Raw genomic sequence first — 19,731 nt, forward strand, 5'->3', positions numbered from 1 at the left:
TTGGTCCATATGCCATAGGTTGCCAACTCCTGCACTAATTTATTCTTATCAACATAAATTGATTACATTTCTATAATATAATCAGTTTATGACGACAATTTTTTATGATATGGTAATTTTAATATCATACTTATTGTATTGTTCTTCAGCTTCCTCTGCAGTTAAAGCTTTGTATCTCTGAATAGGAGCAAAATTATACCATTCACTGACAGGAAAGGCTTCAAAAACTCCATCAGGTGCCTGCATAAATACATAATATGAAGTATTTTCTGCAACACCACCTTCTCTAATGCCTTTAAATCTAAAATTTAAAAATTAAATATTTTTGTTAAAAATTATTATAAGAACTTAAATTAAAATCTAAATTCTATTCTAATTTAATATTAAGATAGTAACTTTTAAACAAATCTTGTAAATAAAAATAAATTAAATTGAGCACAAAAATAATATTAAATTTTACAATAAGAAAAGTTTGTTAAAAGATTTCAAACACACGACGCATTAATAGTTTATCCATATTACTTAATCACACATTAAATTTTGAGATTACTTTGTGTTTACTCTTTTTTTTTATTTATCAATATATTTTATTAATCTACAGAGATCAAAGATAATTATTAAAGCTATAGTACTTTAGTCATCTGATCACATTCACCTAGATTATGGTTGGTTAGATTAGTAAGTTAATCTTTTGAAAAAAAAAAATTTTTTTTTGGAGTCTTGCTTGTTTGTCTTTTGTTGGTCCATTTGTCTCATCTAGTTTGTTGTGTTTGTTTGTTTTTTGTGCTGTCTGTCTAGCTGTTAAGTAGTAGATTTGCACTCACATTCAGTTTCATTAGTATTAAGTAGTTATAAGTCTCTTACTAACAGGCACTTGGCACTAACTTCTACACTTAGCTATTTGTGGAGGCACTGAATCATTGATGTTTGCTACACTCAGGTTTTCTTTTAGACCCTTTGGGGGACTACGGCCTTGCAGCATAAAAACTGCATGCCAACATCAAACATAGAAGGTACTGCAGCCATATGTATGCCATTCAGAGGAATCCTATCTTTCTCTTCTGTCTATCTCCTCTCTCTCCTCCTTCCCCATCCCTTTCCCTCCTTTCCACCGGCTAAACACATACGTACAAGAAAGACTTCAGCTGTACTCAAGGTATGTATGTATGTATGTATGTATATATGTATGTATGTATACTAACAACAAAACAACAGCTGAAAAATGAAGAAATTGATATTTTCTGAATTTCAAAAATTTTCTTATTATAAAATTTAATTAGATTTTTTTCATCATTAAATCAATACCAAAATAACCCCCAAAAAATGATAATACTTATATGAAATCATAAAATCTTAAATATTTTTGTGAGATTTGACTTTTTACATTTCCACTTTCATTTTAATTAGCGTTCCAGTGGATTTTTAATTAATTGTTTAAAGTAATAAGACATTTCTAATCTTCTATCAGAGCAGAGAAAGGTCAAGCGGTGGGAAGATGACGGTGGAAAAACCCACTTCCTTTTTTTTTCTCTCTCTCCCAATCGCAATACTCTAATAGATAAAACCTATCAAATATCCCTCCAAATCAACAATCATTACGATGTTTGGACTTATGTTAAACCCTTAATCAAAACATTCGATTTTTAATGATAGGAAACTGTCAACCAGATGAAATCATAAGGTAAGATGAGTCACAATAACGGCTAGAAAGTATCAATAATTTAGCTGAATCATCCAGTTCTTGACAGCTCACATCAGCCAAACCCAGACAAGGCTCGAACTTAGACCACATTAAATCAGTCATCTGAGTCAATTCTCACGCACCACGAGTATAAAAAGGGTTCGCACCCGATCATCGGGACGTGCACCAAAGAAGACCTAGATCTCCTACTCATCGCCTCGCTGGACTGACAGACAATCAAAAGCATCACACTTGCAACAGCACCAAACGAGGTATTGACTTTGAAGTTTTTATGTAAACTCTCTCTCTCAGTCGACTTAGAAATTAAGTTAGACTTAATCTTTAGGGAAATAGCTACTTGCAAGAACTATCCGTTTTTGTCTCTGGTAAACAAAACTCAGGTTAATGTTTTGTCGCCTTACTATGTAACTTGGTTACGTTGCATCTGTAATCTTTTTTATTGTTTATATTAGAGGTGTTAGGTTTAATTCGTGTATTGGTGACACCTTATCGGCAACCTCGCTGACCCTCCCACTCACTCTATCTATCAATAGAAGACCATCATCCTTTGACCCGGTGAGCAGAACCTGCCATCCTGGAGTCGGAGAACAGGTTAAGTCTCACACTTTAACCCAACTTCTCACATTTTAAAACTAAAAACTCATTTAAATGTTATAATAGTGTATTTAAAAGATTTTATAATTTTTTTATAAAAATAAAATATGACAAAAAGTGAAAATAATTTTTTAAATTTAAAACCTACTTCTTACCACCTCTACCTCCAACTTCTAATATCCATGGTTGATCTTCAGGATTATATTTTTTTGTTACAATTCCATGTTTCTTTTTTCTTGCTTCCTCTCTTTGCTCTCGTCCAAATTCACTACCAGCACCATATTTGGGAACATCTTCATCTGTTTTAAATTCTTTAATATTATTCTCTCTTTCAAGTCTAGCCTATATGAAGAGTTATAAAAATTATCATTATTACAATAAATTTGCAATTAAATAATTTTAAATAAAACGTGCTCAGCAAAAATTATATAAACAAAATCTAACACCTTATCTTCGCTGAGAAAGTTTAATTTTAAACAAACGTTTTCGGCCTATTCTATAGGCCATCCTCAGGCTAAACAAATCGAATAGAACCGTTCCATAAGAACGAATACAAATATTTAAACTTAAAAATTAACAACGGATTAATACAAATATTTAAATTTAAAAATTAACAACGGATTAAAAATGATACATAATAAACTAATATCGTATAAAATTAAAAAACAAAATAAAAACAAAATAAAAATCAAAAATAAACTCAGAAAAAACTTCTAAACACAATCATAGAACCATAAAATAAACATGTAAATTAAGAGTTCCTTGCAGAGTTTTTAACCATATACTTCCAGGCCGATGGAAGGCCCTCAGCGTCCCTCGCATTTATACACGCCCCTTCTAGTTTGCTCTTGTAAATCTCTATCTTCTCAGCGGTCCTTGCCAACGTTGGGGAGCTCACGGGTTTTATAATGTCCGCTTCATCCCATTTAACTATCGAGCTTTCGGTCTGAGCCATTTGGGATAGTACCGTGGCGTTGGAGCTTTTTCTGATGTTATACTTGTGCTCCTTGAGTCTTACACTCAAACTCCTTGTCGTAACGCCGATATAATCTTTCTTAATTCCCAGCTGTGCGTTCTCGTATGGTATCCTATACACACCTGCTTTTTCTTCCTTCCTAATGCTATCCTTGTCATTCCTTAAAATCTTATAAAGGTTCGGGGCTCTTTTCAGAATTATTGATGTCTCATTGCGGTTCGCAATTTCTTTCATAATGCTTTTGGCATATCTGTTATAAGTGAATTTAGTGATCTTAGCGGGACGTTGTCTAGAGCCTCTTGCCACGTTCTTCTCGTACCTTTTAACCATTCCTGTTATTGCGCTTTTCCTGTATCCTAAGGTTTCGGCTACCTGTAGAATTCTGTTAATTTCCTTTGCTCTGTCCATAACGTTGTCACAATATAGAAAGGCCCTTCGGATTAGAGCCCGGAATGCCGCCATCTTATAATGATACGGATCATTTGATTGCGAGGGGATATAAAGCGGACTGTGCGTTGGTTTAACGTAAACACTGGTAGATAAATGCCCGTTCTTGAACTGGATGTTGATGTCTAAAAAATGAATTGTTACGGAACTTTTCTGTTCTAATTTCAGTTTTAGGCCGTCGTTATTACGATTGATGCCTTCAATGAACTCATTAATCTTACGGTTATTCTTCCATAATATAAAGATGTCGTCTACATATCTTTTAAAATATACTATATCCTTACGGAAGTCAAACAAAACTCTTTTCTCCAGTTTTCTCACAACCAACTCACATAGAATTCCTGAGATCGGACTTCCCATTGGAATCCCCTCTTTTCTGTCTATATGCTTGTCCATCATAGCTGAAGATAGATTCGTAGCATATCAGGTTAGCCAGTTCTACTACTTCGTTGTTGTAATGTAACAATTCAGGGATTCTGCTGAACAATAATTCGAGTAGTGCTTCCTTGCATGATAGAATTCTTATGGACGGATATAAGCTCTCATAATCTAATACCGTTCCTACTTCCTTTTCCATTAACGATATGTGTTGAATTTCTTTAACCACAGTTCCAGGATCCTCTGCTCCAAGAAATTGGGAAACCTCGATTCAAGAGATTGAAAGAGGAATCGTTGGGCTAGATTCGTTAGAAAAAGATTATTTTAGGTGGAAAACGGTCATTAAAAACCAAGAACGTTGGAAGCTAGGAGGGCTTAGGAATAACGATATTCGGGTTACTAAGCGTTGGCTGGATGTAAACGATTTACTGGTAACAAGAGCAAACAAAACTAAACATTTGGTGATCATGAAAAGAGAAACTTACAAAAAGGCGATAGAAGATTACATCGAAAAAACGGAATGTGAAAAAGTTAACGTCAATATTATTGAGAGCATTGATAGACGGGTCAAGAAGCTAGAAGGGACAAAGCTTTCTACTGTTTTACCTTTTATTAAGAAGTGCCGGAACCCAAGGCCTGCTATTCCAAGGTTGTTTGCATTCGCTAAAACTCACAAGGAGGGTAAACAAATTAGGCCGATAGTAGAAAAGTGCAGAGGACCGACTTTTGTCTTAGAAAAAAGATTACACAAGTTTATCTCCTCCCAGCTTGAAAGCAACGCACTAGTGGCAGAGGATCCTGGAACTGTGGTTAAGGAAATTCAACACATATCGTTAATGGAAAAGGAAGTAGGAACGGTATTAGATTATGAGAGCTTATATCCGTCCATAAGAATTCTATCATGCAAGGAAGCACTACTCGAATTATTGTTCAGCAGAATCCCTGAATTGTTACATTACAACAACGAAGTAGTAGAACTGGCTAACCTGATATGCTACGAATCTATCTTCAGCTATGATGGACAAGCATATAGACAGAAAAGAGGGGATTCCAATGGGAAGTCCGATCTCAGGAATTCTTTGTGAGTTGGTTGTGAGAAAACTGGAGAAAAGAGTTTTGTTTGACTTCCGTAAGGATATAGTATATTTTAAAAGATATGTAGACGACATCTTTATATTATGGAAGAATAACCGTAAGATTAATGAGTTCATTGAAGGCATCAATCGTAATAACGACGGCCTAAAACTGAAATTAGAACAGAAAAGTTCCGTAACAATTCATTTTTTAGACATCAACATCCAGTTCAAGAACGGGCATTTATCTACCAGTGTTTACGTTAAACCAACGCACAGTCCGCTTTATATCCCTTCGCAATCAAATGATCCGTATCATTATAAGATGGCGGCATTCCGGGCTCTAATCCGAAGGGCCTTTCTATATTGTGATAACGTTATGGACAGAGCAAAGGAAATTAACAGAATTCTACAGGTAGCCGAAACCTTAGGATACAGGAAAAGCGCAATAACAGGAATGGTTAAAAGGTACGAGAAGAACGTGGCAAGAGGCTCTAAACAACGTCCCGCTAAGATCACTAAATTCACTTATAACAGATATGCCAAAAGCATTATGAAAGAAATTGCGAACCGCAATGAGACATCAATAATTCTGAAAAGAGCCCCGAACCTTTATAAGATTTTAAGGAATGACAAGGATAGCATTAGGAAGGAAGAAAAAGCAGGTGTGTATAGGATACCATACGAGAACGCACAGCTGGGAATTAAGAAAGATTATATCGGCGTTACGACAAGGAGTTTGAGTGTAAGACTCAAGGAGCACAAGTATAACATCAGAAAAAGCTCCAACGCCACGGTACTATCCCAAATGGCTCAGACCGAAAGCTCGATAGTTAAATGGGATGAAGCGGACATTATAAAACCCGTGAGCTCCCCAACGTTGGCAAGGACCGCTGAGAAGATAGAGATTTACAAGAGCAAACTAGAAGGGGCGTGTATAAATGCGAGGGACGCTGAGGGCCTTCCATCGGCCTGGAAGTATATGGTTAAAAACTCTGCAAGGAACTCTTAATTTACATGTTTATTTTATGGTTCTATGCTTGTGTTTAGAAGTTTTTCTGAGTTTATTTTTGATTTTTATTTTGTTTTTTATTTTGTTTTTTATTCTATACGATATTAGTTTATTATGTATCATCTTTTAATCCGTTGTTAATTTTTTAAATTTAAATATTTGTATTAATCCGTTGTTAATTTTAAAGTTTAAATATTTGTATTCGTTCTTATGGAACGGTTCTATTCGATTTGTTTAGCCTGAGGATGGCCTATAGAATAGGCCGAAAACGTTTGTTTAAAATTAAACTTTCTCAGCGAAGATAAGGTGTTAGATTTTGTTTATTAAATAATTTGTCAAAATAGATGTCATTTGTGCTTATTGTATGCAGGGTAAAGTGACCCTGAGTCATTATCTGTTTGACTGTAAGAATCTGGCTTGTCTTTGTTCACTAGCATGTATCAGTAGTGTTATTCATAAGAAACCAACTGATAATAATATTCATGGATTATTTTCTAATAATGATTCAGTTGGTGTAAGTACAACTACTAAGTACTATTTGGTGTAAGTACAACTTTTTGATTAATGTTATCAAATATGTTACCCCCTCTTAAGAATTAATCTATGTATGGCATATTTATATTAAATTAATTAAATTCAATAATTTGTCAAAATAGATGTCACGAAATATAAATATTCTATTTTAACACTATATTTTTAGCAAAAACTATTTAAATTGCTGGTTTGATCATTTAGATTTTCATTCAGTCAATATTTTAAACAGTATTATATTCAGCACTATTTAAAATATTGATTTAATAAAGATTTAAATTATCTATTCAGTATTCAGGTATGTAACCATATGGGATGGCAAGGGATGGTGTTTCTCATACTAATGACTTTCCACCGCTCATTCTCTGCCACCCCATGAGTTTTAAAGAGTAAAGTAAATAGCATAAAAAAATCACAAGCAGTTGACCACTGACAAAACAGAAAACAGGTATATCAGACTCAAATACTAGAATATCTTTAGGCTTTGACCTTTCTTTTCCTTTTCTTAGTGCTTCTGCAACTTGATCATTTGCTTCTTCATATGTTTCTTAGACCCAAATGTTTTCCTTCTTCGACTTCTCTTTTTCCTGCCCCCAGCCGGTTTGAGACAGACACAAATACCCTTTTTAGTCTGGTTTAATTTCATTTATTTGTCTTTCTATCCAAAGGGCAATTTTCATTTTTGATTTTCTCAACAGCCTTTGAAGCTAATTCTTTCTATCTGAAGACTGCCCTTCAGATAGAAAGAATTAGCTTCAAAGGCTGTTGAGAAAATCAAAAATGAAAATTGCCCTTTGGATAGAAAGACAAATAAATGAAATTAAACCAGACTAAAAAGGGTATTTGTGTCTGTCTCAAACCGGCTGGGGGCAGGAAAAAGAGAAGTCAAATAAGGAAAACATCCGGGTCTAAGAAATGTGAGAAGAAACAGATACTAGGCTAGACGAACAGTCAGAGGTAAAGAAGAGGAAAAGAAGGCTGAACAAGAACAAGTATTAAGTATGATTTAATACTTATTCAGCTTTTTCTTTTTTAATTGACTATTGTTATGTGTATCACTGGTTTGCAAATGACATGCAAGGTGCTACCATACCCATATGAAAGTTCCTTGCAGAATAATGTGTTGCTAGATATCTTGGGCTATTGCTTTTTTACAGTAGCCTATCTACTTATGCTGAGTCTATGCAAGCCATCATCAATATGGGTAACCCTCACTTAGAAATTACTGGTTACATCTCAAAGTTTCACTTATTACTTCTCAGTAATATAATAAATACCTAAAATTTAAAATTTTTATTATTATACTCAAATGTCTATTAAAACATTGATTCTGAAAAAATAAGATATACTTTATAGATTGATTTTTTGAAACCGTGTTGTATTATTCTTCGAAGTATCAAACACAAATCCGTGTTAATAACAACCACTTGGCTTTTTTCCACCTTTATTTAGTTGATACGGTACACGTTTCGGGCCTTATGCCCCTCATCAGTCAACTTTCATCCTTGTGATGTGTTCTGTGCCCATTACACTGGTTGAGGTACGCTAATGTTCTTTTCCGTTCTTTTCTTTCTGGTGGTATTCGCCGTTTCTATAACAATGGCTATTGTTGATTTTTGTGAAACCGTGTTGTATTATTCTTCGAAGTATCAAACACAAATCCGTGTTAATAACAACCACTTGGCTTTTTTCCACCTTTATTTAGTTGATACGCTAATGTTCTTTTCCGTTCTTTTCTTTCTGGTGGTATTCGCCGTTTCTATAACAATGGCTATTGTTGATTTTTGTGAAACCGTGTTGTATTATTCTTCGAAGTATCAAACACAAATCCGTGTTAATAACAACCACTTGGCTTTTTTCCACCTTTATTTAGTTGATACGGTACACGTTTCGGGCCTTATGCCCCTCATCAGTCAACTTTCATCCTTGTGATGTGTTCTGTGCCCATTACACTGGTTGAGGTACGCTAATGTTCTTTTCCGTTCTTTTCTTTCTGGTGGTATTCGCCGTTTCTATAACAATGGCTATTGTTGATTTTTGTGAAACCGTGTTGTATTATTCTTCGAAGTATCAAACACAAATCCGTGTTAATAACAACCACTTGGCTTTTTTCCACCTTTATTTAGTTGATACGCAATGTTCTTTTCCGTTCTTTTCTTTCTGGTGGTATTCGCCGTTTCTATAACAATGGCTATTGTTGATTTTTGTGAAACCGTGTTGTATTATTCTTCGAAGTATCAAACACAAATCCGTGTTAATAACAACCACTTGGCTTTTTTCACCTTTATTTAGTTGATACGGTACACGTTTCGGGCCTTATGCCCCTCATCAGTCAACTTTCATCCTTGTGATGTGTTCTGTGCCCATTACACTGGTTGAGGTACGCTAATGTTCTTTTCCGTTCTTTTCTTTCTGGTGGTATTCGCCGTTTCTATAACAATGGCTATTGTTGATTTTTGTGAAACCGTGTTGTATTATTCTTCGAAGTATCAAACACAAATCCGTGTTAATAACAACCACTTGGCTTTTTTCCACCTTTATTTAGTTGATACGGTACACGTTTCGGGCCTTATGCCCCTCATCAGTCAACAGTTCCTTCCCCCAGTATGGCACTGGAAATTACTGGTTACATCTCAAAGTTTCACTTATTACTTCTCAGTAATATAATAAATACCTAAAATTTAAAATTTTTATTATTATACTCAAATGTCTATTAAAACATTGATTCTGAAAAAATAAGATATACTTTATAGTTGAAATATGATTAAAAAATTTTATTATATTAAGCTTTGTCTATAATAATGTTAAAATATTGTAATAATTGAAATTAAAATTAAAATATTTTCTTTTCTTTACTTGCACAATTCTAATAGCTTACAGTTTCAATACATTTGTAACTAAATTATTATTTTCATTATTTAAACAATTAAAAGCAATACTTAACACACATTAATGAAATAGAATATCTGAACAATTAGTGAATTATACTGGAATGTGCAAGTATGTTTTTGATCTGAGGATAAAATAATAAATTTTCAAATTAAAATTATCATTAACAGCTTTATAATTTAAAATTTGTTATTAAATTTGGTACTATATTTATTTATATAAAATATTTATCCATTTTAATACAGTATCATTGGATATCAATCAATTTTCATTATTATTATTATTACATATAATAAGTACTTACTAGTGTCCATTTTTTAACGTCAACATTTAAAGATGTGTTAAATCTCATCACATTTAAAGACTTTTTATTTGCTCTAAAAAAAAAAAAAAGTCAAACGTTCTAATTAAGTTATATTTCTAAATTAAAATTATTATTAATTAATAATTTAGTTATATGCTAATACAGTAGCCCTTTGTTATATCACACATGTTAGGAGACAAATCAAATGAGCAATATACCAGATTGCATAATAAAATCAATGTATCTATCTATCTATTTTTGTCTACTTTTACTCTCCATAAAGACTTGATCTCAAAACTACCATTGTATGAAATACAATGGTAGTTTTGAAATCAATGGTTAGAATAAGATAATTTCTTTGTTAGCAGAAATTCATTGGCAACAGATTTTTTTTAAAAATTATTAAAGTCCAACATATCCAAATGAGCAATATAACAAGGTGTGATATATCAAGGAATTACTTGCATATTAAATTATAATCAATCATGTTTATCAAAAGTAATTTGTAGTGATGGGACGATTAATTGGAATTGGGGATCGGAAAAATCAGAATCAAGCAAATCTCATCACAATTTCCAATTCTTAAAATGATTATTCCATATTTTATAAGAAAATTGTTTGTTTTTTTTCAATTAAAAATTAAAATATTAACAATTAAGCATTCATTTATTGGAAACTCGTGTTGACAAAGCAGAGAGCACATGATGCCTCATACACAAGATGATGTCTGTCATGGCAGACTTTTCTTTTGTAGTCAGAGCAACGAAAGATTGCACTTGATCAATACTAACTGTCCCCATTTTAAAGTGTTAGGGCGACTTTAGAGGTTGCCATCCAGTTGATATTGGGTTGGCTTGACTGGAAATCTGTATTGTATATATATATATATAAAGCAAAATGCCCCATTGCCTCATACAAATAACATAAATTTAAAAATTAATTTAATTTACAATTTGAAAATTTTAAAACAACTTTTAAATGGATTTTAAAAACATTGTTTTAATTTTCAATTGATTTTATTTTATTTTTAATTTCAGTTTGTTTTGGTGTAAAGATCAGACTTTTGATTATTATTTTTACATTTAATTATTATTTTTATTTATTATTATTATTATTATTATTATAAATTTTACTTTCTGTTTTTGAACTCTAAATTAATTTTTTTTTAATTAATTGCAACTCTTTTTTTCTTTTGTGACATAACTATAGAAATTATCTTTTCTGTGAATAACAATAAAACAATCAAATTTAATTTTATATTAATTATTGTTTTGTAAATTTGTCTTCCTTTTAGAATTAAAAAAAAAAAATTCAATCAATGTTAACTCACTCATAATTAAACTATTGGGCTATCTAGTTTCAAATAAAGGCTGGCAGTCAGCAAAATATTTAGGTGTTGGCAAATTGGCAAAACAGTTTAAAATATTATATAGAATTATTTTTAATATTTAGTATGTTTATTTATAATGATAAAACCACTTTCTCATTATAATTATGAAAGTTTTTATGATTCATAGATGATACTGTAATGTGTGAGAACCCAGACTTCTATTTCAACAATGTAAATTAAATAATAATACAACTTCTCAATAATAACTTTGTTGGCCAGGATATCTGTCAACTTTCACACCTGGGAGTATATCTTCCTTCAGCTTCTCAGTGTCAAGAAAGACACTTTCCTGCAACCTTCTGACCTGCTGTCCTGATTTTGTCATAATATGACAACTAGTGGCCAGTTGAGTCAGTCGTCGCCTATTCCTCAAGCGAGTCAATCATTTGTGTGTCGTTTGACACCTGATACATTGGCTTTGTGTCGGAAATGAGTATTGCCGCTACCTCCACTACAGATATCTTCTCATCTATGACCATATCTTCTACAGAAGATCTACAGATTTCAAACTGTCTTTGAGAACTTTCATCCTATTAACCCAACCAGCAACCATCAGATCTCTGCTCCTCTACAAGGTATTTATCCCTGGTGCACTCTATTGTAAACTCTTCCTCTCACACAATTGAGTTATCGTGTCTATGCACCTAGAACCTCCTAAATGGCTCAGCAGTATTATTTTACTAATCTCGTGTAAACTTTTAAGAACAAATAAACAAGTATGTGTGCTTGTATAACTTGTCTCTGAGTGCTTTACTTCTGTTGCGCTGTCTCATAGTCCTTCATCCGAAATCCAATCACTTACACACGTGACTGCTTGCGTGACCTAATTTCTAACAAAAACCATTTACCATTGTGGCTTCTATGTCAAACGGGACACAGTGGTGTCATCCTGATGAGGCATCGAAGAGGTGCCGACCCTCCAGTCAAAATGCATTATTTTTTCAAATGTCTCCATTATTAAGGTACAGTCTTATTTCTATCAATAAAAGTAGATAAATCTTTGTCTGAGGAAGAAAAAAAAATAAGGTGATTCATCAAGCCCTACCAGTTCATAACCAACCAACCAAATGCAATTCGTGTGCTTCTGAGTAAAAATACTTGTTTGCACTAAGTTTATTGCCGCTTTGAGTTTTAAAAATAGATTTTCCAAGATAAGTCATCTTGACATTCACAACTCAAGTGAACAAATTTAAAAATTGGTTAACTCGTAATGATGATGATATTTGTTCAGTTTGTTGCTTCACTTGCCGAACCTCGTTTAGTGTGAAATATGACGGAATTAAAGCATTTGAGACATCTCTATTGCAAGAAGCATGAAAAAAGAAGTGCATCTCCTCACTTACCTTCCCCCTGATCATCACGTCAACCAACAAAGCAGTTTCCAAAGATGGCAACCCTAGATGACATGATGGGAGAATTTTTACATTTCTTTCAAAAGATTGATTCTAGATTTTTCCAATCATTTTCCATTCATAAACTTAATGTTTATTAATTAGCCTAATGAATGTACCACGCTCATAATGTAAATCATTAATTTTTCTAAATTAAAATAAACTTTAGAAAGTATTCAAAAGAATTTGAATAAGAATCGGAAATTGTATCAGAATTGAGTGTTTTTGGCAGAATCGGAATTGGAAGAAATTTTGGTATCGTCCCCATCACTAGTAATTTGACATAACATTTGAAAAGATTACCTCTTTATCAATATTCTAACATATAATATAACAATTTGAAGATTTCTAATCACTCACAGCTAACAAGATTAACTAAATTATGTTAATGTTATAATATTTTCTATTATGCATCATTAATAATGTCATATTTAATTTATATAAAATTTTAAAATTAGAAACTTTTTTACAATATCTAAAAATAAAATCATTTTATCATTACAATATGGTTTTGTTTTACACAGCAATTGTATATTAGCAGGTATCATGTAAAACAAAATTCTGCATAAATTTGTGTTCAAACCCAAGTAGTCCCATATGATTACCTCAACACTTATGCAACCATTTAAAATGAGAAAACATTAAAAATTTAAGTAAAATACTTTAAATATATTTTACTATAATGAATAACATTTTATTCACACATTTTTATATATACATGGCAAATTTTATTATATTATATCAAGTACTTCAGAAAAATACATGCAAACCAGATACTGGTGTGACTCAGATTAGTCACACCAGTAAGCAGTATTCAGTAGTTCTCAATGTTCAGGAAGTGCAAAAGCTGGAAAGGCACATTTTGCTAAATTAAGAGGTAGATTCAATGGAACTAAGACTGAGTTAACCTAATCGTTTGCGATCTAGAAAAACATGAATTTACGTATATCAATTCCACATAAAACAAGACTCTATTATACTTATTTTTGTGGAATGCAATTGTAATTTATCAAACTGATCAGCAGATCAGTATCCAGGATTTTGGCTACATAGTATAAATTTTGCCACATTGCAATATTTTTATCACTCTGGCATATTAAACCAGCAACTGGTGAAACAAAATAGTGATAAACAATACATGTAATTGTGATGCTGTTTGGCAGTGTTTGTGTGGATATCAGAACAAATACTGTTATGCATTGTATTCCATAATTACATCCAGTCTCTGTATTACTAGAATATGATTCAGATCTAGATCTGATAAATATTGTTGTCCTTGACAGATGGGTTCTGTAAGTATACTTCTGGAATACATGTAAAATATGCAAGGAAACATAGTCCCTAAAACTTGGCACCACAAACATTTAAAATGCATTTTAGTAGTCTATCCTTTACCAAGGAATACATATTTGAAAAAGGTGAAGTGGTATTAAGAAAGTTTAAATCAACAGTAGCCTATATGAATGTAATCCTAAATAATTCTTACTTTTCTTGGGGCAGTAAATGTTATAAACAGAGGAGTATGGGGATCCCATAGGTACTTATGGAGTCACCTGCTTGAAAGATATAGCTGAAATAACACTTAGATGGATAGATAGAAATATATTTATAGACAATATATTTATTGTTTAGAGAAGTCAGCTGACAGTGCAAAAGTTTACAGATGAAATCAACAATAATTCAGCAGTTGTGCTATCACTCACTACTGATAGTAACATTAATTTTCTTCATTTAACAATATTTAGAAATGGTAGCAGTCTGCATACTAAAGTTTTTAAAAAACCTACAGTGATTGAATCCTTCATTATTTGAAAATCTAATGATACAATTACACATAAACTGGTAAATAGAGCCATTTCACATTATTTGAGCCTTGCTGACAAACACTGAATTCACAAGAATCAGAAAAATAGCTTAAGGCATGGCTTCCCTAAAACTTAGTTGATAACATCATTAAAGCAGTCTATAAAAAAATAAGAGAGAGTGCAAAAAAAAGAAAGAGGAGTGGAAAGCATACAAAATCAAATAGAAGATAAAGTTAAGAAAGAGATGTTACAGTTACAGGCAAAGCTGCAGCAACATTAGTAGCACCTTTCAGTAAAAAGTGTGTTTACTTTAGGAGTAAGATCTCCATCAGTTATGAGCATATTGAATAGCAATGAAAATAAAACTAATATATTGGCAAAATCTGCATTTAAGCTCTGTGGTTCTATTATATAGGTTTCACCATTTGTTTCCTAGGTATTAAGTTAAAAGAACACATTCATTCAATTACTTCTATACAGTACAGCATCAACACTTCACTGGCACAACAGGCATGTAACTGAAAAGTTAGGATATTATGGGATAGACCAGCTCTCATAGAAGAGAGTGGAGAAGGATTTCTCATAAGATTAATGAAGCAGATATACATCTATTGTTTATCCAAATAGTTCAATATAATTAATATCAATCATTCTCTAATGTGCCATTGTTTAAATTTAAATGCTATAATTTCATTTGGTTTTATTTGATGTTCCATTTGATGATATAAGAATTTACAAATAATTTTCAGCTGAAGCTGACTCAAGTAGAGTCAAAAATGTTTCAAAATAAAACATTTTTGGCCTCCTGAATAAGAAGTTATAATAATTACTAAATATGCAAAAAAGTCTAATTTCCCTGGCAAGGATGTATATGATGGACAGCTTACTATCCACCCATATAAAACATTGTGTCGAATTCCCACTATAAATTTTATAAATTTTGTTTTTATTGATATCAACAGAAAAAAAGCTACATTACAATTTGTCATTTATAGTAAAGCTATTTATAGTAGTACTCTTTGAATATAATTTTTCCACTCCACTAGGTACAATTTAAATAATATTTATAAAATTACTAAGAAAGCAAACAAAAATTTATTTACACTGTTTGATTCCCAGACATTTGTAAATATAAATTCTAAAAAAATTTCATTTCTAACTATAGTAGTTTCCATGAGAAAAAGTGATCAAATGCAACTAATTTTCATAATCAATCAACTTAGATAAATAATAGTAAAAATTCCACATATTCTTGTAAAATAAAAATAGTATAATTATGAAATTTGCCCTCTAATACAGTACAAAAACTTAAGGTAGACAACTGGCATTTTCTAGTTTCTATTTTCAAAACTATCTTATAGGCTTATAGAACAAACCTTATAGAAAAAAAAAGTTATTGCAATAGACACAAAGATAAAAAGTTTTTCACAATTATTTATCAACTGTCAAAATAACAGATGAGATGATGTATTTACCTATGTGAGGTTTTCCTGTGAATATCAACAGTTAAGTTGGCAGTCAAAGTTTAACAAAACCATCCTTGAAATTTGAAAGAATGGAAATAAAAAGCTATCATCATAAGTAACTAAACATAACTATAAAAAAAATTCTTTCTTGTTAACTTGTTTATGCTGTCGAGAAATGTTTTAATGCTTGTGTCTTGAATTTTTTACAATCAATCACTATATTTGATTGAACAGGTGAATGTTATGTATGAAGCATTCATATCATCATTCAATCCGTTTTAGTAACTTTTTATAATAAAGTTTCTTTAATGTCACAATATTATTATAAATCCTGTATTAATAATGCTTAATACAATTAATTTATAATACTTACTCGGGAATTCGTACAATATATTCTTGGCTCACCTCTGCACCTTGATTAACCTAAAATTAAAATTTTCAAATAATAAAGATTTTAATAATACTTATGAATATTTATAAATTATGAATTAGTTTTTATCCCTAAATAGGTGAAAGATGTTATTAATATAAAGAATAAGTATTTCAAAGAAAAAGTAAACTATCAGAATTTATAACAAACAATATATGCAATGTAAATAATCTCTATCATCTTTACTTAAAAAACATTATCAATATCAGTAATATTGATCTTTATTTTTTAGGCAGATTCTTTGTTATTGTTATCCGTTGCAAAACTATTATACTGCTCCAAGACAGTCTGAAAAACTAATAAAATTCTTTACTTTATAAATGGAAATGTATTTTATTTATAACTGATACTCAAACAAACTATTATTGATGTAAAGAACAATACTTTTATCAAATAATAATTGTTTCAAATCATTTAATGAACTTTTAATCTGATTCAGACACCATAACTGGTAATGAGAAAAAAAACAAAATCAAATCATCATTTAATCAAATGTCTTCATTAAACTACATCTAATACTTAAAATCACAAATCTAATTGGTATTAATCAAGTAAAATCTGGCAATATTATATATGATATACTTCTGCTAATCTGAATTATTATGTGGAATTCAGATTATGAAAAGATTGGATTAGCAGGATTACAAAGAAACAGGAGTCAAAAATGGCTGCCGACATACTGCAGTGGATTCAACAGCAAATCTCAAAAACACAACTTTTAATTCATGTAACACAATAAACAATATTAATTATATTTATAATTATTACAGTAAACTTTACTGTTATCATGCTTTATTTCTTGGCGACCCAATAAACTAAACTTCTGGCACCAATTTTAAAAGTTTATGCTCACGTTCATAATAAAATCTTTGAGGGAGGACAATCACCCCATCACCCTCCCTTGAATATTCACCTTGATAAATACATATAGTTTATAAATTTTTACATATTTTATTATTAAAATGTATAGCATATATTAATTTCATAAATTCTTCATTTTTTAAAAAAATAATATAACTTCTTTTTGTTTTAGCCACAACATTTGGTAACAAAATAATAAAAATTAGTCCAGATTAAGCAGACATTGGATTAGTACAGGTTTAGATTAGTGAAAATGCACTGTATATCTAATAATATAAATGAAAAATTAAACTAAATATCATTCAGTTTTCTTTAAGTTGAGAATTGGGAAATATTTGTACTTAATGATATAACATTCTGATATTAAACTATACAATGTTGATATTAAATATCATACCATTATTTAAAATAAACAATAGTCAAATATAAAAAGAACAACTTTTAACAGATAAAAAATAAGCTAATTTGTAAGCAAAAAACAAAAATTAATAGAACATAACTGTAAAAAATGATATAGGGATAATTATAGATAACAAAATTAATACTAAGTTCTTTTTATTATAATGTAATATAGTTTTAAAAGACCTCCTGGAAGGCACTTCCCCTCGCGTAACATCATGCCCCAGAGAAGGCAACGGGAAACCACTCTGGCTGTAACTTTCCCTAGAAACATCTCGGTGTATTTACTAACTACAGTAGTGCATTGTTTATCCGAATCAATTAGGGACTGGGGTTGTTCGGATAACTGATTTTTCGGATAACCGATTATGTACGAAAAAATATATTTGATCTATCCAATGTTGAAATTTCTCTCCATTGCGTGTCGCTTTGCGTTGAATTTTCGTCGATTTTAAGCCTAACGAAAATTTTTATAATAATAATTGTGACTATTGTATCGTTAAAAATTATTTCCTTATTTTGTACAAACAAAATAAATATATTGAAAAATATAAAAACAAAAAATTATACTTTAGAAGTTAATCTAGTATCAAAAATGTTCGATTCAGCACAACACAGTCCGACTGGAAAGCTTTCGGTTAACAGACGTTTCGGTTGATGGACTTTCGGATAAATGGCGCTCTACTGTATTCATTCAATAATTATTATTATTTTTTATAAATAAATAAAGATGTAGAGTATGTAGAGATGTATTTATAAATATAGGAAATTTTACACATATAAACAGAATAACATGATTCTATTATTCTTCAATTTTCTGCACAGAGAATTTTTTATAAATTTTAGGCTGTGGACACACAAGCAGTCCTCTTCCTAAAAAGACTTGTTGACTTTATATCAAATATAACTAAAAAGAGTTTGATTATTAATCAATTTTCTTGCTCTGTTCACTTATATATTTTACATAAAGCATTGAGAGCAACGTACAGCAATACCCCGAACTTATGCGATAGGTGGAACTGAGCGATAGCCACGTAACTCTGGGTATAATTTCTCATATAAATACATACAAATTATTTTTAATTGGGGCCAAAGACTAAAGAAAACAATTTATAAAAAAATGTTTAATAAAATCTTAGATAATACATATGTATAACAAATTATATTATTAAAATCGTAAACCAAAGTTATTTTGATGTAGAAGGCTTCAAAATCTAACAAATTCGTCTGACGGCTCATAGATTTTTTTTCTCCCGCAAAAGTTCCTCGTAGCATGCTAATAATTTTTTTATTTCTCGTTTTGTAGAAGAAATGTGCTCTTCGTTGAAGTCTATATTTTCTAAACCCCTTTTCAATTGAACTGAGGCCTGCTGTCAAGTTTTCACAGCTTCGAGAATTTTTTATTTACATTTTATAATTGTTCTGACCTTCGATTCCGGTAGATCAAACTTCTTTGCCAATTCACAAATTTTCATTTTTGTATCGAAGTCTTTAATAATGTTAACTTTACATTCCAAAGATAAAGTTTTTCTTTTCTTGTTTGATGCAGAAGAATCAGTTCTACTTTGTTTGGATGACATAGTAGAGTCTCTGAAGTCTCCGTAGATATAACAAACACAGAAATAAATAACACAAAATAAACTGTAGCTACGCGTGGATTCCGCGCAACACGTCCGAACATGTAAGCTAAACAATAGTGTGGGGGAGTGAGTAATCAAGAGTTGCGTGGCGCTCAAACAAAAGATGAATCGACGAGATTTGAAAATCGCGTAACTCCGGGTTCGCGTAAGTCGAGGTATTACTGTACTTATAAATATTGAAAATCCATCATTAAAACTAAAATTGTAGAAAATATATACCAAGCAATTTTTATTCACTCATCAATCTTCAAAGGTTCTGAATTAAACATTCTATTTGTCCAACATACTTTAATATTTAATACATTTAAATTCTCCACTTCATTAAACATAGTACAGAATTGTTTAATGAAAATACCTGTATTTTCTGAATAAGTGCTCAAGCACTTATTCATTTTCATGGGTCAAAATTCCTAGTGCCTATTTGAGCCAGGTATTTAATTTGA

General features: G+C 31.2%; 1 protein-coding gene across 1 annotated transcript in view; it reads right to left on the minus strand.

Annotated features, from left to right (window-relative positions):
* The window catches only part of TfIIFalpha (transcription factor IIFalpha), a 47,002-nt gene that overhangs the window by 24,025 nt on the left and 3,246 nt on the right, over positions 1 to 19,731 (minus strand). The window contains exons 2-5 of the mRNA XM_067288622.1: positions 16,332 to 16,381; positions 9,907 to 9,979; positions 2,445 to 2,638; positions 131 to 301 (exon numbers count right to left, since the gene is read on the minus strand). Of these exons, the coding sequence (XP_067144723.1) occupies positions 131 to 301; positions 2,445 to 2,638; positions 9,907 to 9,979; positions 16,332 to 16,381 (488 nt within the window). The remainder of the gene's footprint in view (positions 1 to 130; positions 302 to 2,444; positions 2,639 to 9,906; positions 9,980 to 16,331; positions 16,382 to 19,731) is intronic.

This window comes from Centruroides vittatus, unplaced genomic scaffold (genome assembly GCF_030686945.1).
Source record: "Centruroides vittatus isolate TY-2023 unplaced genomic scaffold, ASM3068694v2 scaffold_861, whole genome shotgun sequence".
NCBI classification, from domain to species: Eukaryota; Metazoa; Arthropoda; class Arachnida; order Scorpiones; family Buthidae; genus Centruroides; species Centruroides vittatus.